General features: G+C 42.9%; 1 protein-coding gene across 7 annotated transcripts in view; it reads left to right on the top strand.

Annotated features, from left to right (window-relative positions):
• DENND5B (DENN domain containing 5B) overlaps window positions 1–26,017 on the top strand; it is a 165,659-nt gene that overhangs the window by 119,894 nt on the left and 19,748 nt on the right. For 4 of the 7 annotated variants that reach the window (XM_053662189.1, XM_053662188.1, XM_037139755.2 and 1 more), the window contains 6 exons: window positions 3,210–3,303; window positions 4,096–4,206; window positions 7,545–7,676; window positions 8,904–9,056; window positions 9,952–10,030; window positions 19,410–19,491. In XM_053662189.1, the coding sequence (XP_053518164.1) occupies window positions 3,210–3,303; window positions 4,096–4,206; window positions 7,545–7,676; window positions 8,904–9,056; window positions 9,952–10,030; window positions 19,410–19,491 (651 nt within the window). The remainder of the gene's footprint in view (window positions 1–3,209; window positions 3,304–4,095; window positions 4,207–7,544; window positions 7,677–8,903; window positions 9,057–9,951; window positions 10,031–19,409; window positions 19,492–26,017) is intronic. The other 3 variants (XM_053662190.1, XM_037139751.2, XM_037139750.2) reach the window with 1 other exon arrangement.

The raw sequence follows: 26,017 nt of genomic DNA, 5'->3' as shown, positions 1-26,017 counted from the left end.
CTTATTTACTACTTATTTACTACTCTACCCAGTAGCCCTAATTTTTTAAAACCCTGAACAAATTTTACTATGTTACACTTACTTCTTAATTTTTGTTCCCAGGCTATTTCCAAGGCCTCCAGGTCAAAAATCTATACCCAGGTCTTATACATTTTTTTGTTATTTATATTTTACTCTCCCCCTTTAGTTACTATGCAGCTTTATCACCTGATGTTTATATTCTGCTTCAGAGCTGTTAAAACATTCGTGACACTTGTTGAAGATGACGGGCCGTAGTGATGGGGACCACCACGGTGGGGTCTGCAGTGGGGAAGAGAGGTTGGACTCAACTCCAAATGTATGATGGCCAAGGAGGAATCTATAGCCAAGGAGCAGAGTGGAAGTCAGTGGATGGGCAATCACTAAGTGGAAACGTTAGGGGTCAAGGAGAACCTGACTAAACTGACCTAACAGAACTCTTGCTGAAGGCAGGCCAGGGTGGTTCTGCGTCACCTGGGGCCGGGGAGGGACGAGGGACCGGATCAGATGGGAGAGCTCCTGTCTCCTGAGGGTGGGGGTCTCTTCTGAACTGACTCAGCAGGGTTCGTAACTAAAACTGGGTTTTACAAGAATGTGCACAGGCGGGTCTAGGAGAAGGTTCAGGGGGCTGATTGTAGATTGGCCAAGCAAGAAACCTTTGTCAGTGTCTTACTGTGGTGTTTCTGGGTCTTTTCTGTTTCCCCAGTTTTCTTGATAATCCTTTTCACAGTCTTTTATTGACCCTCTCTTTGCTTTAGGGACACATCCCAGGATTCCACTTCAGAGATCTATCACTAGATCTCTCTTTGCACATTTTCCCCCTGATACAAACCTGTCCATAGCCTTTAAAATAAAACAAAACAAAAAACTATTTTAAAAGAGGCCACTGCTGCCTTTCTTGCTACTATTGTTATTATTTGTGTTCCCCTAGCAGACTGAAATGAGATGATGTAGAAGCCTGAGGCCAAAGGCACGTGTAAATTATTTAGTGAGAAACAAAAGAAGCAGCCTTCCCATTTTAATACAGAGTCAAGGCCTGAGGCATTTTTTAAACAGTTAAATATAAAATAAAACATACTATTCAAAGTGTTTAAACATTGGAAAGTGAGAAGGTAAACTTTAAAACCACCCATAAGGCCAAAATCATGAGATGTTAACGTTTATTTGGTGGGGTTTTCCCTTTGCATGGATCCTGGGGGTGCGTGTGTGTGCGTGTGTGCATGTTCACACTTTTTTACGAAGTTAGAATATTATATATACAGCATTGTATCTTGCTTTTTCATTTATTATTGTATCGGGAACACCCTATTATTAATATTCCTAGAAATTTGATTTTTTTAATGATTATGTGATAGTTCATTGTATAGCACCCCCTACTGTTGAACAGTCAGGTTGTTTCGAGCAGGTTTACTTAATAACTGTTGGGTGTAAGATCTGCTGTTTACTCAAGAGCTTTTTGGAAAAATTACACATTCAGCATGCTTTGGAGTTAAAGATCTATCCTAATTTCAGGAATATTTACAAGCCAAAATGTGTCTTGGAATAAAGGAAACACAGAATTTGTTACTGCATATATGCCATGATGAACATCTGTAAAGCTCAGTGTTAGATTGCACCTGTGATTTTGTTTAAGATTTTATTTATTTATTTTTAGAGATAGGGGAAGGAAGGGAAGAAGAGAGGGAGAGAAACATCAATGTGAGAGAGAAACATTGATCAGTTGCCTCTTGCATGTGCCCTGACTGGGGACCAAACCCACAACCCAGGCACATGTCCTGACAGGGAATCAAACTGGTGACCATTTGGTTTGCAGGATGACGCCCAACCAGCTGAGCCAAACAGGCCAGGGCAGCATCTGTGATTATTTTTTTGAGGTGTATTTATAGAAGGGTCAGGTGACATAGTGGATTATGCCAATAAAGTGCCGGACAGATGTGTTACAAGCCCTTCAAGCGTTTACATTAGAGAGGATTTTATAGAAAGTGGAGATGAGTGAGAATAACAAACTGTGATAAGTAGCACTACAATTGGGAAGTATAAAACAGGGAGTTAATTTGGATTTGGAAGAATCATAGAACATCTTGTGTGTGCTGTCTAAGCTATCCGAAAGATGAGTAGAAGTTGGGAGAAGACTTCATGGGAAAGGCTCAAATGTGAGAGAGCTTATCTCATTGGAAATGCTGAGGCAGTTGAAACTAACTGCAGTTTTAAGGTAGAAAGAGTGAGCAGCAGCACTAATGCAACAGAGAGTTTGATTAAGCCAAGAATTGAATGAATAATAGCCATCGCATGTGGCAGGTGGGGTTGTCAGTAGCTTCATCAAGAGCATTTTCATGAGATGAACTAAAATCCAGAGATAGATAAGTAGAGGTCTTACATCTACACTTTTCACTTTAAGAAGTTTTACATGAGGAGAGTGAAGGAGTTTAAACATAACTAAAGAAAGTCAAGAGAGACACCGGCCTGCCTGTAAAATGGAAGGAAAGACTCCGTTGGGAAAGAAGAATTAGAAAGACAGCAAAGGAGGTGACCAAGAGAGCAGGTTGAAGAAGGCAAGAGAGAACTGGTCAGGGGGGCCAGGCGGGGTAAACAGTTTTGAGCCCTGGCCAGCGTATTTCATGCTTTGGGATTAGAAGAATGGTGAGGTGTCTGTGTGTGCACATCATTAAGTAGAGGGCAAGAGGAAGGAGGCAAGGTAGGTCATCGCCTGAGTGGAGGTACTGGGTGAAAGATACGGAGTAGTATTTGTGGGAATTGGGAGGTTTGATAAAGGGCCGGCGAAGTGATTCATCGGCAGTCCAGAGTGAAATCAATAACTAACCTACGTGGGTGTGAGGATAAGGAAGGAAGAGGGTTGTATCCATCCAGGGTTTGGGGCTCTGTTGGACGAGCAGGATGGAGAGGAGAGGATCATTACGGAGAAGATAGTATGCATTTTTTTAACCTCAGTTTTTTTAAAAAGTATTGATTGTGGTGATGATTATGTATCTGAATATACTAAACACCATTGAATTACATGGTTTAAGTGGGTGATTGTAAATTACATCTCAGTAAAGCTGTTCTGTATTTAATAAAGAAAAGGTAAGTATTGTCAATCTTTTGTTTTGAACAGTTCATTCATTCTATTTTTAAGGTAAGTAACTGTATTCTTTTGGTTGGTTTGTTTTCACCCACCTCTTCTACTTTGTCAGCCGCTGGGTAAGTCGGAGCGCCACCACGCAGCGCAGGAAAGACCGCCTCCGCCAGCACCCGGACCACGTGGGCCTGGACAGCGACGTGAGGGAGGTACGTTGCCGCCTGGCTGGGAAGCCCTGATGCGGGAGCCCTTGCCTGGGCTCGCTCAGCCCGCAGGGTCACCACGCAGATCCTTGCCCATTCTTTTTAAAAAACTGCTTCGTCATATTTTAAAAGAGTCATCCTTTTGTACTGACCTACAGCAGAAAACATCTTTTTTCCATTTTTGTAGTTTCAGTACATCTAAAACAAATCTCCCCAAATATCATGATTACAAGGTCAAGTTTCAGATAAATCTTTGGTCAATATGTCTCCTGTAGGGGAAAAAAATGTCTAAGAAGGTGTAGACATTATTTCAAGCATAATTTAAACGTAGTCAAGATGTACTTGCCTGTATTTTGTCTTTGTCTTGCTGAAACCATTTTAAAAGTTTTTAAAAGTTATTTTTAAATTAAGATCCCATGCTTTATATGTACTGCTTGAAAATAAAACCATAATTACATATTCGAATGCTTTTAAATAAGTTGATTATTTCCTGTGATCAAAAAAAAAAAGTACAATCAGAACATCCGTTAACTATTTTCTGAACTCAAATGTGTAGAAGTGTGGCGGAAAACATCATTCCAAATGTATATGGCTTCTTGTTCTTACCTATATGATTTTAAATATTTTCTTAAGAACCAGAGCATAGCACATGTAGTTCTTTTTTTGCACTGCCGTATTTTCTTCCCCCCTTTTTCTTTTGCGGCAACTGTGTCATATGCATGCTTGTTTTGCTTGTCTCTCCCCCCCATACCCTTTTCTTTTTTGCTCCTGTGTCATTGGCCTTCTCTGTCCTCGTAGCCTTCCGGGGAACTTTCGGTCTGTCAGAACTCCATGGCATTCTGGGAGTGGGATCAGGGTACACCTCCTCCTGCACGACTTCCCAAAAAATCCTTCTCTGAGTGCTGCCTGGTATGTTGTTTGCCTGAAGGTGCTTTGCAGGTGTTCCTGAATGATCCACACGTGTGGGTGCACATAGCTCCAGAATGCCTCCCACCACGCAGTGACGCGAACTCTCAGCTTCTCCCTTTTGCTCTTCACTTCCTCTTGTGTTTGGTATTCTTTTATGGTGGTGTGTGCTAACACAATAATTCTGTGCTGTTGGCAGGTAAAACTGGTCATTCCAATCCCTGATCAGTGGGATTGGTAGGGGGATGGAGAACAGATTTGGCAAAATAGTTTTCTTTCAAAGGGATATATGTTAAATATTCAAGCTCACTTTTATGTATGCATTTCGCAGAAGTGATTTAATTTCGTCAGCTCTTTAGTTAGGTTTTATCTCCACAGAATTTTAATTTACCTTTTGTGGTCTATATTTTAATCAGGTCATCAACACAGAATATTAGTGCTAAGAGGAACCTTTGAGGTCATCTGTGTAACCTGACATGATTTCACTGAAGTCCAAAGACTTGTCCAAAGTTAGATGGACACACAGAGGCAGAGCGAGGCCTGCAGCCCAGGACTCCTGGCTCCCAGGCCTGTCCTCGCCCCAGTAACCCTGCCGACCAGGTGCTTCCAAACTGCTACTTCTGAGGGCAAGAGACTACTGGTTGTATTTTCTTCCTGTTATGATATTAGCATGAATTTACTTACTTTTGTAATGGCCTTCTCTTCACAACTTCAGTGCCAGTTAGAAGCAAATGTTTAATAGAAAATTCAGAGAGAGCCTATACTGAGGAGTAGTTTGTTCAGTGATTATTAATTAGTAGGATATGTTTTCATAGGTGTTTCCTAGTGGTTCGTTGCTTTTGGTTTTGACAGAAATGAAGAGCACATTAGCCCTGGCTGGTATAACTCAGTAGATTGAGCACTGGGCTACTAAGGAGAGGGTTGGTGGTTCTGTTCCCAGTCAGGGCACATGCCTGGTTTGCGGGCCAGGTCCCCAGGAGGGGGTGTGTGAGAGGCGACCACACATGGATGTTTCTCCCTCCCCCCTCTCTAAAAGTAAATAAATAAAATCTTTTAAAAAAGAAAAAAATTGAAAACCTTAAAAAAAAGAACAAATTAGAAACCTCAGAACAAAGCTAAGGCGACTTCTCTCTGCAGTGAAATGGCTGTATTATAAAAACCTTTCTTGGGAAAGACTTTTCTTTCTCCTCCCTTTTCATTTAGAAATACACCTTTTCCTCCAGCTGTCCCAAGGAAAATCACGTATTTCTCCCCCCTTGGTTTTGCAGTATACAGAAGCGGCCTTACTTCTTGTGCGAGGAAGGGCCTGTGCTGCCTTCCATATCCTTTCCGTGCATGTCCCTGGACTGTTACCCATTCTGTGCTGCAGCAGAGCTTCTCAGAAGGAGACTTGACACGTGGTCCCTGTGGAGTTCAGTCTTGGCTGCTAATGCTCCCGGCCCCAGGGGTATAGTGCTGGGTGCTCAGTGTTTATGGCCATTCAAAGCACAGCCCATTCTAACTTGTTCTTGTTTATGTAATAGGACATAAACTTTAAAGTGGGCTTAGTTGTTGGTCCAATTAGTGAGTTGTTCTTCCTGCCCTCTTGCCTGACCTCATGCTTTTCCTTCCAGGCAGCATTTGTTCCTAAGCCAAGTTCGACACTTAACTCTTCTCGAGAATGAGTCTCGTAGTGGTTCTCTCTGTATTTGCACACGTCCTAGAGTCAGAGGAACTGAGGGTGGGAAATAAAACCTTATTAACACTTACCAGTTAGCATTTGTTTTTACCAACCTTTTATCTCTAATTTGTAATATTCCAAATAACATTAGTACAACCCGAAATAATAGAAATCGCATGGGATCCCTTGCCTCTGTCTCAGGTTAGTTTCTCTGACAGTTCATTTCCTGCTTTTATTTATTTGAACACTAACCTTCAGGATATTTCAATGGGCCTGTTCTAGTTTTCCTCGTGGGGATAGTTGTCTCTCATTCTCAGTTTTCCCTCTTCGTTTGAGCCTCTAAAAAGGATTCGAAGCAGAAAGAGGCAGGCACAAGTTTATGGGCACTGAATGCTTGTGGAGTTTGTTTGATTTGTAAATCTGTCCTTAAAATGATTACACTGGAATAGAAACAGATTATTTCGCTAATGCGGCATTTTGTCGGGAGAGTTGGGGAGTGGCAGTAAGCTAATCAGCTGAATCCCTAATCAGTGGGGGTTTTTTAAAAAAAGCTGTCAGATTTGGCAGAGGGGAAATATATTAAATGTACGAATTCCCTTTTATTTAAAGAACTCAGAGAATTTTACACATCTTCACTTACAATTTCAAATCCTCCTCTTAAGATAGCAAGATGGGTTTCACATATGTGTCTGTGGGAGGATGCGCTGGCTTGCAGTCTCTCCCTCCAACAGACTGCTAGTTTTACTACATAATTTAGAGTTGTTATTCTCTAAAAATTGTTCTGAGGTACTTGGATGGCTTGGGCTTCTGCTCTCTGGTCCTGATGCAAACAGAAGGTACCTGAATGAGCTTTTGCGGGTGGCATAGAATGAGACAGCAGGTGTCCTGTGCACATCACATGTAGTGATATTTTCTCCCCTGAAAATTCACTAACCAAAGCTCAAGCACAGCTCACTGCATTGCTGTGCTGCTCCCTGAGCCATCTCGAGTAATGGGATGTTTTCACTTCCTCTTGATTGTGTAAGGGAGCAGAGGAGGGATGTAGCAAACGTCACAGAGGCCTCCTGCATGTGCAGCGCATGACACTGGGAGAGTGATCTCAGAGCCTTTCTTGTGAGGTGGCCGGGCTTGTTTTATGCGCATTTTGTGAAGATGCAGATGCGCCTGAGGTCATGAAATTAGTTGCGCCCAGATCCTAGAGCTCCTGATTTTACTGTTGTGACATGATTAGAGGAAAAGGCTGGTTTGGGTGCAGTGCCCAACAGGCTAGAAGTATGTTAAGTCTCTTGATCTGTGGGGAGAGATGTGGAGGAAACCAGTGATCTGAGAATCTCTGGGTTCCTGCAGAACCTTCGATTTGCAATCCAGACACCAAATTTTGTCATTCCGACCATGATCCCGACTAACCACAACTTTGCGTCTTCCCAATAAAAAGACTAAACTGGTTGAAATTCTGTCTCATTTTGAATGAGCTTTAACCTAGTGTGCTTTCTGCACCCTTGTTTTCACAGCGGTTAACAGCTGCAGGGGCGGGGAACGTCCTCTGTCTTTCGGCACACTGAAACTTGAATTCCTGTTGCACATGTACACTTTACATCGTTCCTGCACTTGTTTGTTTAAGGTTGAATGGGTCAGAGGAGTGTCTGACGTTTAGGCATTAAAAATACTTTCTGATTTTTAGAAATACATGCAAGAGGCGCGAAGTTTAGGAAAAAACCTGAGGCAACCGAAGTTGTCAGACCTCTCCCCAGCAGTGATTGCGCAGACCAACTGGAAATTTGTCGAAGGCTTATTAAAGGAATGCAGAATGAAGGTGTGTATTGCTCACGGACGCACGGGGGCAGCGCGCTTCGTGTCCACTCTGCGTGTGAGGCCAAGACGACCAGAGTCCACCCTCGTTTGAGCCTGTAGCTTCCCTAGAAGCACACGGGGTTTACTAGGGCCTAAACCCCGTGTGCTTTCTCCTGAGGTCGTAAACCTCCCTGGGTTCTCCACTGCCCACAGAATCAGTGACGTGGGGGCCCCGCGCAGTTTTGTCATGTTTTCAACAATTGCCGTCTTCCCCTCCAGCAGGAACAGATACTAAGCCAGTCAGAAGTTGTCTCAGGGATGTTGTCACCTTATGCAAAAGGCAACACCCTTTTTGTATGTATCTGTCCGTGCATCTGTGGGGAATTTTATTCCTGCCCATACATATGTGAGTATACACATAAGGAAGAAGATCGCTGGTTCATGTGTATTACACACTAGTCTGCCCTCTGGTAGGCAGTACAGATTGACAAACCTCAGAACATCATTTTAGCCAACAGTTTTACTCATTTATTTGACAGTCATTTTTTTAGAACCTTTTCTGTGTACTCAATAAAAGCCCTATTTTTAGCATCCACAGATAGTGCTGAGTCATAGACTAGGTCTCTGCCTGGGAACTAGATTCCCTGTCACTTTATATTTTATAAGAGCAGCTAAGACTGTAAATTAACCCACCTGAAACTTGATTTCCATTTCCTTTCCATTTCTTGGTGCATATTCATGAGCAGACAAATAAAAAGGGAAAGGAGGAAGGGAAAAATACGGATTCACTCGCAAAGTAGAGTTCTGGGGAAAAATGAGAGTTGCTGGCTTGTATGGTGCTTTCTGCCAAAGTGCAGAGACTTGTGTCCCTGACATGAGGGGCACTGGGGTTCCCTTGGTGGCAAGGTAGGGTTTTAGATTCTGACAGTACCTGTTCTAGGTCTGGTGTACTTTCTCAGTATTACTCAAGTTAATAATCTGAAAATTGTCATACGTCGACATTTACGTGAGGACACTTTAGTATCATAACGTCTCTTTAGTGACCACCTATTTCTCTGACAAAGTAGTAAGCGTATACATAATGTTATTCCAGTTAACTGACCACAGAGATTAAGACACTTTCTGAGGTGACCAAAGACCTGCAGTTAGAAATAAACGGGGAACCCTGCTCTCCTGACCCAGTAATGGACTCGCTGAGTTTTGGCTTCACTGCTGGGATAACACTTGTGGCCGCATGTGATGTTTTCAGACAAAACGCATGTTGGTGGAGAAGATGGGCCACGAAGCAGTGGAGCTGGGCCACGGGGAAGCGAACATCACGGGCCTGGAGGAGAACACCTTGATCGCCAGCCTCTGCGACCTCCTGGAGAGGATATGGAGCCACGGCCTGCAGGTCAAGCAGGTAACTGTCGCAGGGGGCCCTCAGCAACATCCGCTTAGGAGCCCTGTCGGGAACCATAGCAAGGGGAAGAGAGTATCATACAAATTAAAGGGTGTGTTTCTTTGTCACAGGATGACTAGGAACGCACCACAGGCGTTTTTATGCCAGAAAAAGAAAACACAGCCCATGATTAGGAGGCGGGTTGGGGCTCCTTCCTGGTAAACAGGAAGGAGTGAAGCAGCACCTTTGCTGCAGAGACTGTGTCTCCTGTAGGTCCCATGAAGTGCCTGCTTTTGTCATGTCCAGCAAAAAAGTCAGCCAGAACTGACAGTTCTTTATCATTTTAAGTTGCTTAGTTATTCAGGATGGAAAAATTCAGATGGCTTCTTTGCTCTTATCTCTCTTGTCTCCCTTTCTGTTTTGTTTTGTTTTGTTTTTCTCTTGGGTGCATATTTCTTCTTCCCCTTTTCTCTTTCCCCTCTTGGCCCAGTTTTTTTCCCTCTTTGCCATTCCATATAATGAAACATATTTTGCGTGTGGATGGACACAGATTCATCCTGTGCTGCTAGAGCCTTTTAGTTCCATGGTTACTGGTGTTGGCTAATACAGGCAGCCCTAAATATATACAGCTAGGTAACAACCAGGCCGAAGTCAGAAGTCTGTGCCTCCACTTCTGGCCTCTCGTTTTGTAGCTGCTCCTCCCCAGGCTGTTGCCACTGATCTCAGTGAAGCAAAGAATGACCCTTGTTACACAGAGAGTCACTACATGCTCACGGTGTCACACACCTGGGCATGGGTGAGCTCGGTTCTTCAGACTTCAGAATGGCCATTTTATCATGAATGGTTTTGATGCAAAATTATTTTTTGATGTATTATTTCTTATAAAATGAAAATTCTATGTACCTTGTACTTTCAGGGGAAGTCGGCTTTATGGTCACATTTAATTCAGTTTCAGGATAGAGAAGAGAAACAAGAGCACCTTGCAGAATCACCAGGTGAGAGTTCGTTGGTTTGATTGTTTCTACAGAACTGGCAGAATTGGACCACCTGAAGGATTAATACCATATAGCTCTGTCTCTGCCTCTCTCTCTCTCAAGCTGAAACTGACCCCATCTTGTCAGTAGTGGGGTAGAGTAGAAGGCGCAATATTGCTTACTAGGGTTGAGAGCAGGGAAAAGTCACTTGACCTTTCTGATCTTCAGTCTCCTCCTTCACAAGACAGGAGAGAGGATACTAGCTGTGCCAAGACTGTCACGTTGATCAGATGAAGGAAAAATCAGTTCCTGGCCATGGCCACTATCTGTGTGAGGCTTTCTCCAGGGACCGAGATTCCCCCCACATCCCAAAGGTGTGCCTGTGAGGAGAACTGGCCTGTCCGCACTGCCCCAGTGTGAGTACGTGTGGCTGTGCGTGCACCTGCGGCGGACGGGTGTCCTGTCCAGTGTGGGTTCCCACCTTACCGCCTGAGCTGCCAGGAGAGGCTGCAGGCACCTGTGGCCCTGGACTGGAATAAGCAGATTGGAAAAATCATCTTACTTTATTAATCTTCCTGAAGTCACATATGTTTCATTGTTTGATATTAGAAGTGTTTTGGGTCTTTATTTAGAAGTTTGGTGATATTTTTGTGACCAGAAGTATGCTGTAAGTACTTAACTCTTTATAGCCCGTGATGAAAGGGGTTTTGTCATACACGGTTTTGCTTGAAGCCACAGTTTCTAAGAACTTGTCAATATTAAGTGAGGGTTTTCTGTATATGCCTTACTCTCACCAATATTATGGTGAATATATACTGATTTTTTTCTGAAAGGAAAATTTTATAACCATCATTAATCTTTCAGGGAGGGAAAATGCATATGTCTCCAAAATCTTCAAGAGTCAGATTTCTCCTTCAGTTTATAATAGGACACTTAAGTTAGAAGCGTCAACTTCTTTAGCTAATTAGAGTTACGTGAGGTCCCCAGACGCACTACCTGCTGTGTATTTTTTTTACAACAAGGAGCTCGATTTTCTGTATGTAAAACAGCCATCTGTTTCACAAAAAGTGCAAGTAACAGTGGAAAGCCTAGTAGAGATAGAATGTTTTATACTGACTTTGGAAAACTTTTCTAAAATTGTGGAGTTTTTAAGACATTCAGAAATGTAAAAAAACAAAAAAAAATTAACTCATAAGCCAACCACCAGCTGAAAAAATAAAGCCTTGCAAATAGGACAGACGCACTCTGTTCCCACCCGCCTTGCTGCTGCCAGAGCACAGTACTACCCTGAATGTGGTGCCTGTTGGAAATCTAGTTTTTAAATGTGTCCAGTGAAACAGCGAAGAATGTGAATTTGATACTAAATTGCCCGGGAGCCCCTCTAAATAGGATATTATGATTCTCATGTCTCAAAATGTAACTATATCTGCTAAGACTGAGACCAAGACCTGTTGAGATCTCAGCTCTCAAACTGTCTCTTGACATTTGTGTTCATAGAAAATGGAAGCTTTCAACCTGTATGACCATAACCAAAGAAGCTTACTCTAATTAGAGGAAACAAATTCCTAGGGAAAAACTAACGTCTTTAGGATGAAAGGTTGGAAAGCCAAGCTTAGTTACCTCAGGGAGGCCGAAGCCTTTGCCGAGGATGCTATTTGAGGGTCCCCAGCCAGGAGAGCCAGCAGCGCCGGGCCCCGCCCACAGCCTCATGGCTTGGCCGGCAGTCCACAGGGGACCAGTGGAACTCTGATTTCGAGGCTAAGAGATCCCAAATGTCTAAAGCCAGGCACAGTCCCTGTGCTGTGCTCTCAAGTGCCACAGGGCCAGTGGGACAGAAGAAAGCAGGAGCTCACTGTTTCACGGGCCCTCGGCTGGGTGCACGTAAGCCCTGCAGCTTTTGAAATCAATTTATTGTCTGTTTGCAGAGAGAGGTTTTATAAATACTGCTCTAACACTTTTGATGATTCAGCCCATGAAATTAGGATTTAAAAATATAACAGTGTGAAATATGTATAAAAACATCAGTTTAAAAATAAAATATTTCATTATTGTGAAACAGTGTGTACAAATAATGTAGAGATGAGCAGCGAGTACATTGACTTCTCTGCTTTTAAATCAGGGTGGTTTGTTTTGTTTTGTTTTTCAAAAAGAAACACTTTTTGTTTGCCAACTGTTAGGCTTTCTAATTAATGGCAGTAAACAGACTGCATTTTCACATTAAGGGAAGACCCTCCGAGTTCTTAGAGAGCCACATTGGGTGTGCGTGCTGGTCCCACTGACCGGAGCCAGGAGAAGACCGGTGACCTTCAGAAGCAGCAGTGTCAGGAACCAGAGACATTGTAAGGGTTGCTGAAGATGGGAAGGGTCTATCTCAGCCAGAGGACCATGGCAGGGTAGACTGTCTTAATTTTTTAATAGACTTTATGTTTTAGAGTAGCTCTTCGTTCATAGCAATAATGAGCAGATGATACAGAGACTTCCCGTGTACCCTCTGCCTCTGATGAGTAGCCTCCCCCCTTATCCACATCTCCCACCAAAGGGATACATTTCTTCTCTCTCCCTGCCCCTTTTTTTCGAGAGGAAGGGGAAGAGAGGGAGAAAGGGAGAGAAACATCAATTGGGTGCCTTCCGTACACGCCCTGCCGGGGTCCAAACCCACCACCCAGGCTCGTGCCCTGCCCAGGAATCAAACTGGCGACCTTTCGGTTTGCGGGATGATGCCCAACCACTGAGCCACAGGCACCAGGGCAAAGTGGTACATTTCTCACAGTTGATGAACCTGCATTGATACGTCATCACCCCAAAGTTCATGGTTTACACTGGGTTTCATTCTCGGTGTTGAACTATGAGTTTAGACAAATGTATAGTGACCTGTAGCCACCATTATAGTTTCATTCAGAGTAGTTTCACTGCCCTAAAACTCCTCTGCCCTCTGCCTGTTCATCCCTTGCTCTTCCCTCACCTGTCAGCCACCGACCTTTTCACTGTCTCCATAGTTTTGCCCCATCCAGAACGTCATATAGGATACAGCCTTTTCAGATGGGCTTCTTGCACCTGGCACTGTGCATTTGAATTTCCTCCGTGTCTTTTAGACTAACTTGATTGTGATTTAGTCAAGTTTTGACCAAGTCCCTGCACACTGTAGTTTGAAGTCCTGCTGCAGAGAAAGGATCTCAGGTTGGAACTGCTCCTAAGAAAGGGAATTGTTCCTGACAAATCACCCAAACTGTCTACTTTTGAAAATGCTGGCCAGCTTAGACATAGGTGTTTTTTTTTCTTTTTTTAATATTTTATTTCTTCTTTTTATTTTTAGAGAAGAGAGAGGGGAAGGGAAGGAGAAAGAGAGGGAGAGAAAGATCAATGTGTGGTTGCCTCTCCCATGCCCCCACTGAGGACTGGGCTGCAACCCAGGCATGTGCCCTGACTGGGCATCGAACCGTGATCCTTTGGTTCGCAGCCCACGCTCAATCCACTGAGCTACACCAGCCAGGGCAATGTAGGTGTTCTTAAGCCTTGAATCCTTAGCAAGATTCCACTAAACTTTAAATGGATTTTTAAATCATTGGCAAGAGATAGGGTAGGATGCACAAAAGGGAAGAAATACTGCTTTTAAGCGGTTATTCCGGATCTAGCCCAAGAATTTTGAGTCATTCTTCAGTCGTCTGATCTTAACCCAAATTTTCTATTAATTGCTTACCTCCATCTGGACTGTAGATGATTCTGTAAAAAGAATGCACGGCCTCCGCCCTCTGCACACCTGCTGCTCTGCGGCAGCGTTGACTCGGGCAGATCCCCAGAGGACTCCCCGCGGCTAAGTGGTGGCCCACCGGGGCTTTATCAAAGGAGAACGTGGCCGATTGCATTTAAGTGTGTTGCATTAAGAACAGTAATAGGGGTACACATTTAAATAGTTTATAAATTTCTTTTCTGGAGTAGACTCTATGGAAACCTTAGATTTTAGATCTGTAGATTAAAAGTACGGCATTACTTTTTAACTCTTACCTGCCTTCTGCTCAAAGCTTTCTAAACGGTTCCTTCCAAAGTCCCTGATAAACTAAGGTGTCAGTCCTGGGGCTGCTGTCATAAAGCACCACAGACGGGGTGGCCCAAATAACAGGAGTTTACTGTGTCACAGTCCTGGCAGCTAGAGGGCCAAAGTCAAGGTGTCAGGAGGGGCGGTTCCTGCTGAGGGCTGTGACGGAGAATCTGTGCCACGCCTCTCCCAGCTTCTGGTAGTCTCAGGAATTGCATGGCCAGTAGATGGCATCTCCCTGGGTCTTCACCTGTCCTTTTCTTTACACATGTCTGTCTGTGTGTCCAAATTCCCCCTTTTCATAAGGGGTCCAATGAGTCACATTGGACTAGGGCCCATCCTAATGACCTCATCTTAACTTCATCCATAAAGATCCTATTTCCAAAAAGATTAGATCTGTAGGTGCTGGTGGTTAGGACTTTGGCATCCTCTTGGGGGACATAATTCAAACCATAGCAACTACTGTTGCCTACTGCAGTGTTATCTTCCAGCATCCCATTAGCAGATCATCCACAGACCTCTGTGTCCAGCCCTAGTCCCGACCCATCCATCTGGATGGCCCATTGGGATCTCAGACCCAGCAGGTCCTAAGTCAAACTCATTATCTCAGTGTGTCTCCTCCTGCCCCTGTCAGGCCTTCTCTCTCCACTTTATTTGAAGGCATCAGCCCCCTTCTCTCTGTTGAGTTTAGAAGCTAGAAAGTCATCTGTAATGTACCAGAAGCCCACTGGACATACCATCAGGACACCTTGCCCCTTAACCTCTTTGAGCCCCAGTTTCTTCATCTGCAAAATTAAGATTAAAAATTTCAGAGGAAAATTATGATTAGGGTAATATATGTTCAGACATTTTATATCCATAGATCAACGAGTAAGATCAACACTGCTTTTGACTTTTTTTGTCCCCTGCTTCATTCCCCTCCACCCTGCACACCCTCTCCCACCCACGTTCCCCCCCTTTAGTTCATGTCCATGTATCATAAGTTCTTTAGCTTCTATATTTCCCACACTACTCTTGCCTTCCCCTGTCTATTTTCTACCTACCGTCTATGCTACTTATTCTCTGTACCTTCTCCCCACCTCTTCTCCTCCCACTCCCCTGTTGCTAACCCTCCATGTGATCTCTCCATTTCTGTGGTTCTGTTCCTGTTCTAGTTGTTTGCTTAGTTTGCTTTTGTTTTAGGTGTGGTTCTTAATAACTGTGAGTTTGCTGTCCTTTCACTGTTCATCTTTTTTATCTTCTTTTTCTTAGGTAAGTCCCTTTAACATTTCATATAATAAGGGCTTGGTGATGATGAACTCCGTGAATTTGATCTTATCTGAGAAGCACTTTATCTGTCCTTCCATTCTAAATGAAAGCTTTGCTGAACAGAGCAATCTTGGTTGTAGGTCTTTGGATTTCATGACTTGGAATACTTCTTTCCAGCCCCTTCTTGCCTATAAGGTCTCTTTTGAGAAATCCGCTGACAGTCTGATGGGAACTCCTTTGTAGGTGACTGTCCCCTTATCTTTGCTGCTTCTAGGATTCTCTCCTTCATTTTAATCTTGGTTAATGTAATTATGATGTGCCTTGGTGTGTTCCTTCTTGGGTCCAACTTCTTTGGGACTCTGAGCTTCCTGGATTTCCTGGAAGTCTATTTCCTTTGCCAGATTGGGGAAGTTCTCTTTTATTATTTGTTCAAATAAGGTTTCCACTTGTTGCACTTCCTGTTCTCCTTCTAGCACCCCTATAATTTGGATGTTGGAATGTTTAAAGATGTTCTGGAGGTTCCTAAGCCTCTCCTCATTTTTTGGAATTCTTGTTTCTTCATTCTTTTCTATTTGGTTATTTCTTTCTTCCTTCTGGTCCACTCCATTGATTTGAGTCCCAGTTTTCTTCCCATCACTCTTGGTTCCCTGTACATTTTCCTTCATTTCACTTGGCATAGCCTTCATTTTTTCATCTAATTTGCGACCAAATTCAGCCAGTTCTGTGAGCATCCTGATCATCAGTGCTTTGAACTGCGCATCTGATAGGTTGGCTATCTCTTCATCACTTAGTTGTATTTGTTCTGGGGCTTTGATCTGTTCTTCCGTTCAGGCCATTTTTTTTGTCTTGATGCGCCTGTCCACTTTTGACTCTTGAGTCTTGCTTCCCTTTACATCTGGTCATGATTAAGTCCTGTGTTCCCTGCTGCTGTGTGTGTCGCCTCATGGTGCTCACCGGCTGCCACTGTCCTAGTTCATCCACTGGCCTTTCGAACCACTTCTAGCTCAGTCTTGTTTCCTTTTACACCATCACACCATCACTCCAGTTAATAACTAAAAAGTACTCACAAGCATGTCATTTTTTTCCAAATCCCTGCCCTCTCTTTAGGATTTCTGTAAATGTCTAACTTCTTTTTTAAGGTTCTGTTATCTGGCCCTAAACAGACTCACCTTCCTCAGAAGGTGAGCATGGTGAGCATTTGTTGAGCATGTGTGTTGTGTGGGGCCTCTGCTCGGCCCTGCGAGTCTAAAAACAGGATATGACGGAGCCTCAAGAGGCACAGACTAGTAGGATCATAGGAGTAACAGAACATTCAATTGTGGTAAGTTTGTAATAGATGTTCGGTCTTACAGGTCGTGTCCGAGAGAGAGAATGACACCTAATAGTGTACCTAGGGCAGAGAGGATGCTCAGGAAAGACTTCACACAGAGGCAAAATTAAAGCTACAGTTTATTTATTGAGGAATTATTTTGTGCCAGGCACTATTCTAAGTGCTTTTCATCTATTTGAATAAAGTAGATACTGTTACTGTTCCCAATTTGCAGACTAGGAAACAGACCAGAGTTTAAATCACTCAATCAAAGTTAGTGAGCTATTAAGTTCCCTCTGCAGGATCTGAAAAAGCCGTTTTCTTAACCACTATGCTGTACTGCTCTCCATCCGAAGTGATAAAGAGGCTACAAACAAGGAGAAGTATGCAGAACGCTGAAGGACAGGCTGGAGACTATCAGATGCACGGAGACATGAAAGTACATCGTATACATCGTGTGTTTAAGGAGTGTCGATCAGAGAAGGGCAGCTAGGATGTATGGCCCCCAAACAGGATTCCTGGAACGTGCACAGGCGTCTGGGTGTTCTTATTGTGGGTGCTTGTTTACACGACAGGCTCCTCTCTTACCAAGTCTGTCGCTGGTTCTCTGCTCCTGGAGACATGACTCCTTGTTGCCCCTTCTCCCTCCCAGCCCCCTTCCTGATTATAGCTTCGTCTCCATTCTCTGGCCTCCTGATCTTTTTTTCCCTCTTAACCTATTTTCTTACCACTCGTGCGTCCCTCTTTCATACCGTCTAGTCTCTGGAGTGTATCTTACTATCTTTCAAAAAAGAGAGATGTGCTTTCACTAATAACACACTCAAGTGCTGGTAGCTTCAGACAGGAAGACGAATACGACACAATCTTTGGAATAGTTTCCTAAGGTCTTTTACCTCCCGCGTATCAAGATGAACAGGTGTTTCCAGTGACCCATTGAAAACTCCCTCCCAAAACGGCCCTAACCAATGGCCTGTCTACCACCCACCTGGTGGAGAAGGCCTCAGAAGCACTGCCCCCAGATTGGGCTGGCCCCGCCAGTATTCATTTGTCCCTGCCAAGTGTCAGCTCAGCCGCTTTCCCCAAGGGCCAGAACATGCAGATGCTAACACAGCACAGTGTCCCTGTCTGTCTCCCTTCACCACCTGCCAGCATCAGGTAGATGGTGTTCTGACACTGCATCCTAGCCCCTCAAGGCAGGGTGGGTCCAGAATCTGAGAAAATACCATTTAACGTACAGCAAAACTCACATCCTAAATTGTGATGTTATCAATGTACATACAGTGTTCCTAGCACAGCATGGGGGCCAGGGACACCAGCCCCCACTGTGTAGTCTAAAATTCACACATAACTTGACTCCTCCAAAACTCAACTACTAATAAATTAATAGCTTCATGTTGACCGGAAGGAAGCCTTACCAGTAACAAAAACAGTCGGTTAATACATATTTGGAGAGCTATATTATATATATTATATACATATTCTTATAATAAAGTATGCTAGAGAAAAGAAAATGTGTTAAGAAAATCATAAGAGAATGCATTAACAGTACTGTGCTGTATTTAATACTACTTCTAGTTTGTCACCTGTTCACAAGATGTACCATCTCTCTGTTAGTGCCTATGATGCAAAACACTGTAGGTGTTATACATGTTACTGATGCACTAGACATTAAAAATGGGAAGATAATGGGAAAAGCAAAATCATACTTATTTACGGGTATAATGGTTCATGCACTGATAATGAAGCAACAATACGATTGCTTTATAATAGCTTAATGTAATCAGTGTGATTGCTCCACAATAGTAAGGAACTCTCCAAAAATGTTTCCAGTATATTTACTGGAGAAAATCCACGTGTAAGTAGACCATGCAGTTCAGACCCATGCCGTTCGCTGCATTTGCTGAGTGCGGTGTTGCAGTTGTGTTTTCACTTGCAGATCAGAGAACAGACACAGGTGTGAAACCCCACGGCATCTCACGAAAGTGAGGCTGGGCGCTGCAGCTGCAGTACAGCAGCAAGTCATCGATGCTCCAGCCATTGATGTACAAGAGAACAATTTTTCCTTTTTTTAATAAATATTAGCTATTCGGGTTTCATAAGAGACTTGTGGATGTTATGCATTTCTAAATGTTCATTTAGATTTTGCATTATATATATACTATAGTTTGGATTCTGAACTTCAAGGTAGAAACTTAGCCCAAACTCTTAGATTTTCCTTTTCAAGCACTCATAGAGCACAGTAAATTCTCATGTGATATTGTCGATAGGTTCTGAGTCTTGAAGTGAAATGACATGTAATGAAACCAGTGCTACCACAGGCTAATTGATATAAACTGATTAGGTGCTTATGGCATCTCATCATCGTTATAAAGAAATAACACTATTTGAAGTCCTGCTGTGTAGGGAAGTTGTGTGATTGCAATTCATGAGCCCAGAGATGGTTCACATGCTCAGTGGCTTCATATATAGACATTGCTTTCATGTAATTATCCAGTTCAATTAGAATGACTAACTTTAGAAAATGACTGGCCCTTATGGCCAAAACTTGCACATACTGCATTGTTTGCTAAGTGGGCTATTATGATTCATTTTAAATTTACAGGCATAGCCCTAGATTAACTAGAAGGAAAATAGCTGGTTTACAGTATTAATAAAGTAGCAACATTGGGGGAAAAGAACCTGAGCTTTTGTCTTGAAAATTTGTTCTTATCAAAGTAATTTAAAAGTATTTATTTACAGAATGTGAACCACATAGATGCTTATTTCTTACTGTTATTTCTCTAATACTTTGCTGATATTTTTCTACATAGTTGCCCTGGGACCAGAAAGGAGAAAATCTGACTCCGGAGTTATGTTGCCAACACTCAGGGTCTCCCTTATCCAAGACATGAGGTATTTGTTCTGTGCGCTGACATGTGTTGAAAACTTTGAAATAGTAATGGCTTTCATTTAAATTGCTCAAATGACTTGGTCTATGTGTATTTTTTGCTTATGTATTCTTAAAAAAACATTTTTTAAAACTTTGTTTATTTTACTTTCATACTATATTTTCTCTGACATTAAATCCAAAGGGAAAATGCAGCTGAGAAGAATTTTAAAGCACCCTAAATTATTTTACAATGTTTTGTTCAGGTTTGTTTTTAAGATTTTATTTATTTTCTATAAAGGGAGGGGGAGGGAGGAGGAAAGAAAGGAAAAGAAACATTGATGGGTTGCCTCTCATGTACCATCAGCCAGGGACCTGGCCCGCAGCCCTGGCATGTGCCCTGATGGGGTATCAAACCTGTGATCTTTCGGTTCGTGGCACAGCACCCAACCCACTGAGCCATACCGGTCGGAGTTTTTTGTTCAGTGTTTTAAAATCTCTTTAAGTACCTGCTGCCCACTGACACTCTTCAAAAAAAAATAATCTGCAAACAATAACAGATTACTTGGCAGAAAAACTGATGTCAAATAGATTTTATTTGAAGCAAACGCAACTATGAGAATTATCACTTGCAATTACTGGTCTTAGAAATCATTAGAAGGCATCAGGATATCTAACGAGATTTATTGTCCCTGACTAATGTGGCTCAGTGGGTTGGGCGTTGTCCCTCAAACCAGAAGGTCACCTGTTTGATTCCCATCAGGGCACGTACCTGGGTTGCAGGCCAGGTTCCCAGGTGGGGTTGTGCAAGAGGCAACCAACCGATTGATGTTCCTCTGCCTCTCTTTCTCCCTCCCTTCCCCTCTCTAAAATAAATAAAATCTTTAAAAAAATTTATTAAATGAGGAAGGCAGAGGCTTTTCTCTCTTAGACATATCAGGTACAATACTTAGCTCTTTAACTATGTGGATTTAAAGTGGATGTTACGACACTTGTAATTTTTATGGCTTATCGATTTATTAATATTGAGACACTGATGATTAATGTTTGACTTGTCAGCCACTGCAGCCGAGCGGCCTGACTTGGAGCAGTGGCAGCGCAGTGTGGTGGTAACATACCCGGGCCTCCACACTGGCCAGCTCTGTGACCTCAGGCAGTTTGTGTGACTTCTCTTTGCCTCAGTTTCCCCTTTCTCAGACAGAGGTGTAAAAAGTTACCTTATAGGGTGGTAATGAGAATGAAATGAATTAGCCTATTATTGTTCAAAGTTCCAAGAGGTGTTTAACTCATAGTATGAGTTCAGTAAATGTTGGTTTTTGTTATCTGAAGCAGTTTTATGGACTTATATCTTAAAAGTCATTATTCCTTGGTAGATGAAATATATTTGTCCTTATGTGGCTTTTAATTCCTTTTGATGGTCAGCATAAAAGGAGTAGTTGTAGCTCTGAGGGGAAAATAATCACCAGCTTTTTTAACAGAAGCATTAAAAAATAGTTCGATTATATAAGATGTTAACATTTAGGGAACCTGGGTTTGCAACACTCTATGTTGCTTTTGCAACATTTTTAGAAGTAAATCATTTCAGAATAAAACATGCTTAACCAGGCCTGGTACAAAGCAAGTGTATAAGGGCTGTCATCACTATAGATATGCAAGGGTAGATAGCTTATCGTTACCTAGGGATAAGTAGGTACAAATCTCAATACAGCTAGAGCTCACATGCGCCATTGAATGTCAGATGAATGAGCTGTGACCCATCTGACCTAAGCCCCAACATTTTCTCGCCTGTGTTTCATCATGGTCCCCACATTTCTGTGCCTGCCTTACTGTAATTTAACCTCCCCATGGGTAATACGGTGATCTTAAAAATGAAGTCCAGATCGCTTGCCCTGGCTGACAGTAGTGTGTGGGTGCACATCAGTCTAAGTATAGTTTAGTATAATCTTGGATAATCTGTTTTGGTTCAGGACACACAACTAAAACATTGATGTCCTGTGATTTCTCACTTAAGGGTTACTTTGGCTTTTAATTTTCAGATTCTGTTCTATAAAAGAAAATCTGAGAGACCCCCTGAGAATTCTAAAGTGATGTTTTGGCCAAATGATAGATGCTTTTAATAAAAACTTGGTTGATTGGTTGATTGGTTACTTTAAAAGATGTTTACTAAGGTAGAACGGCAATGCCCAGAAAAGACAAGCTGACTTCCCAGGGGTTTTTCCCTAACATTTTATGATAGAAAAATTTATATACAGCGAAGTCAGCCCTGGCTGGTGTGGTTCAGTGGATTGAGCGCCAGCCTGCAGACTAAAAGGTTGCTGGTTCAGTTCACAGTCAGGGCACATGCCTGGGTCGTGGGCCAGGTCCCCAGCTGGGGACTTGAGAGGAGCAGCTGATCTCTGTTTCTCTCCCTCTCTTTTTCTCTCCTTTCTCCTCTCTCTAAAAATAAGTAAAATCTGTAAAAACTAAATATAAAAAATAAATACAGAAAAGTCAAAAGATTCTACTGTAAACACATCTGTATACCCATCACCTAGGTTCTACCATTTATGTTTTTCTATGGCCTTTTAAAAAGTTGTGCTAAAACTTTTTTTTAACACAACACACTATAATATTTACCACCTTGATCATTTTTATGTGTGTAGTCAGTGGCATTTACACTGACTACACACAACCATCACCACTGTCCCTCTCCAGAACTTTCTTGTCACCACAGACTGAAACTCTGTGTGCATTTAAACAACAGCTCCCCATTCTCTCCCTCGCCACAAGCGTCTGGTAACCACTATTCTATTTTCTGTCTCTATGGATTTGAGTGTTCTTGCTATCTCACATAGGCGGAACCATGCCTTTCACCTCTGGTTGATTTTACTTAGCATAATGTTACTGAGGTTCACCCGTGTTCTCGGGTGTAGCCAAATGTCCTTTTTAAGGCTGAGTAGTACCCACTGTACACACCTACCGCATTTTGTTACCCATTTGTCTGTCAGTGGGCATTCGAGTCGTTTCCACCTGTTGGCTGCTGTGAATGTGACTGTTTCCGTCCCTGCCTCGGTTCTTCTCTGTATACACTCTGAAGCGGAATTGCTTGGTCATATTCTATTCTATCATGTTCTATTATATTCTATAGTAATTCTACTTTTAATTTTTTGAGGAACCATCATACTATTTTCTATAGTGGCTGTGCCATTTTACATTCCCACAAGCAATTCACAAGGTCAAGTTTCTCCACGTCCTCACCAACACTTGTCATCTTCTGGGTTTGGTTTAGTTTCATTTTGTTTTGTTTTGTTTTAGACGATAGCCATCCTGATGGGTGTATGGCTTCCAGTTTCTCTTGGCATACGAAGCCCTGGGTCTTTATGGACCCATGAAACTAGAGTCTTCAGCTTTATAAGCTCAGAACCTATTCATGAGTGAATCAAAATGTAACCAGACTCTAAGGTACTGACTCTTACTAACCCAACAGACTTACTTAGACTCCTAAGAGAGATGGGAAAATAATGGGCTGGGTTTTGGTTATCTGTCTACTCTTGTCTAGTTGCCATGACCAGGTATGGGTGCAGTCACAGGAATCCGGTGAACCAATTTATTATTTCCTGACCCAGATGACTTGATATTCTTGCACTGATACGGGAGGGACTACCTGGAAGCTAGATTAAAATCGGAAGGCTTCCTGTGCGCCGTAGCAGAGATGCCGAAGGCTGGCCATCTGGCTCTGCGCTGGTGATCTTAATGCTCGGGGGGCTGAGGTCGCCTCCGAAAAGCTCTGCACAAACGCTGCCCGTGGTTGTCTCTCTCTTTTCTCGGCTTCCTTCTGCATTTTTAAGATGACTTTTTATATTGTGCATTGTTGTTCTTATTTCTGATATGTTTACTTTAGAGTTTAACTCTCAGTGGCCAGGCTTATTTCCAAATTCCTGGCTAGTACTTCATTGTAATTCCCAATTGCTACCTAGACAGTTTACGTAGTAGGTTTTTCCTTGAAGAAAAACACCCAAGTAATATTCTAAACTCTGATTTCTTTAAATCTGGACAATTAAAGAAAAACTTACTTTCTAAAGATTAGAAAGTGTATCTCTCTGACTCTCTTTTGGGCTCATGCCTCTACCGTTACCTCCTGTCTTCCCACGTTTATTTCTTGAGGCAAATACGTGGGCAGTTTAGGGACTTTGAGGTCTTGCAGTTGTGCAGGGTCTGAGCCCCAGATTACTTAGCAGATGTCATGAGTCCGAGACAGACACGCCTAAAGGCTGTGATCCCTTTGTGCTAGTGTCTCAGGCTAATTCCCCAGACCTTCGTAGTTGCCAGGTATCACCAAACTGTCAGTTACAGAATGACTTTTTGTTCCAGAGGGAAAGGCTGGGGCCAGTCAAGAACTACAGATTATCTACATATACGAGAGGAGTATTACCATGGCATTACCATTATTACCAGTTTCTTCCCGAAGTAGCTGTGCACATATCATCTAGCTGTTGAGACTTTTATAATATATACTTGTTTAATCCTCACCCAAGGATGTGTATATTGATTTTATTATTTTATTTATTTATTTGTTTGTTTATTTTTTAGGGAGAGGGAAAGGGAAGGAGAAAGAAAGAAACATCAATGAGCGGTTGCCTCTTGCGCTGCCCCCCACTGGGGACCTGGCCTGCAACCCAGGCGTGTGCCCTGACTGGGAATTGAACTGGTGACCCTTTGGTTCACAGGCCCACACTTGAATCCACTGAGCTATACCAGCCAGGGCTATATATTGACTTTAGAGAGAAAGGAAGGGAGGGGAGAGAGAGAGAGAGAAACATTGGTCGGTTGCTTCCTATATGTGCCCCGCCTAGGTATATGCCCTGACCTGGGATTGAACCCACTGAGCCAGCAGAATTCCAGCAGAATTCTGCAGCAGAATTCGTGTTTGAATTCCAGCAAAAACAGATTTTTTGGAGCTCTGCAAGGCTATCTTCCAGAATCCAAGACCAAGAACCGGGGCTGGAGTGGAAACAGCCTCTGTCTGTCTCACAGGAAGCAGTTCCCCTCTGCTCCTCCCTTCCCCACCCTTCCCTGCCTTTTCTGCTTTATTGTGCACAGGCTCGCCCAGGCCCGGCTTTAACAGCTTTTCTTATTTTAAATATTCAGTAAAAGCTAACTTGGTTTTCCAGTGTACTAATTCACAGTTTCTGAGGAAAAACCCCTGATCGCTCCACTTAGAGGAGGCATGTGCTTCTTGCCCCACCCGTTGTAGCTGAGGGGTTAGGAGCCTGGGCCCTGGGACACCGTGGGGCCTACAGTTTGCTTCTCCAAGAACGTGAGCACCGGGAAGAAGTGGTGGGTAGAAAATGGGCAGCCCCTCTAGCATAACACTTGTTACCTGTGGCCTTGGGTGGGTCACTGAGTCTGAAAGAGTCTCAGTGTCCTCATCTTTACAGTGAAACAGTGATGATCTCCCTCTCACTAGTCATTGTGATGATCCGATTAGACAAGGTGCATAGAAACTCTTCTAAATTAGAAAGCTTTGTATCAGGGTTAAAAAATAAACCAAGTAGATTCATTTAAACCACACCATGTATGTTTTTCCGTGAATTAGCAGGCTTTATTTTGGAAGTAATACTCATATAATATTATGCTAAATGCCATTATAATTACCTGTAATAAATTATTCCAACTAAAGCAAAATCAAAATAGTATAACTATACAGAAAAAAATGTGTAATATTAGATTTGGATTAAGGAATAATAGCACAACACATACAAATAATTTTAAAGCATAGAATTAGCCCTAGTTGGTGTGGCTCAGTGGATTGAGTGCCAGCCTGCTAACAGAAAGGTTACTGGTTCAGTTCCTGGTCAGGACAAACACTTAGGTTGTGGTCCAGGTACCCAGTTGGGGGCATGCGAGAGACAACAATGTATCTCTCGCACGTTGACGTTTCTGTCCCTCTTTTTCTCTCTCTCTTCCTCTCTAAAAATAAATAAATAAAATCTTTTTTTTAAAGCGTAGTATTAAATTTTGATATGCAAAAAGAGATTTTTTGAGCTCGTAAGAGGCACGTGGTCTTACTGGGTAAAAGAAGGATGCAGGGCTACTGAGAAGGATTTTGGGTCCTTGTTCTCGGGGAGCCTGGTGGGCCGAGAAGAATGCATGTCGAGAGAAAATGATGAGAGTACTAGGCAGTGCGTGATACATGTAAGTCAGACTACAGAATTTCGTAAATTAGAGAGGTCATGGAAGGCTGTCGTGGTCAGGGAAAGCTTTTCAGAAGAAGGTGGAATTCAAACACGAATAGACTCAAACCGGGAAGGTAGTGGAGAGGAAGTGTGTTAAGTAATGGAATGCAGTCTCACAAGCCAACTGCCTAGAAGGTACCGTTTTCAGTAGCAAGAAATACGGAGACCGAGGAGGAGTGAGCAGTTCAGCCTGTATCCTGTGAGCTTCACAGGGATCTGGAACAAAGGAATTTCATTAAGGAGGCAGTACTTTAGGCAGAGTAGTTTCCCCGCTGACAGTGAACGTGAAGGGCTTGAGGAGGAGAGTCTGGTCCCTTCATCTCCCAAACCCCTGCCT

This window comes from Artibeus jamaicensis, unplaced genomic scaffold (genome assembly GCF_021234435.1).
Source record: "Artibeus jamaicensis isolate MK-2021 breed Jamaican fruit bat unplaced genomic scaffold, CSHL_Jam_final contig_233, whole genome shotgun sequence".
NCBI classification, from domain to species: domain Eukaryota; kingdom Metazoa; phylum Chordata; class Mammalia; order Chiroptera; family Phyllostomidae; genus Artibeus; species Artibeus jamaicensis.
Note: the sequence above shows the minus strand (reverse complement) of the source record. Positions and strands in the feature narration are given on the sequence as shown.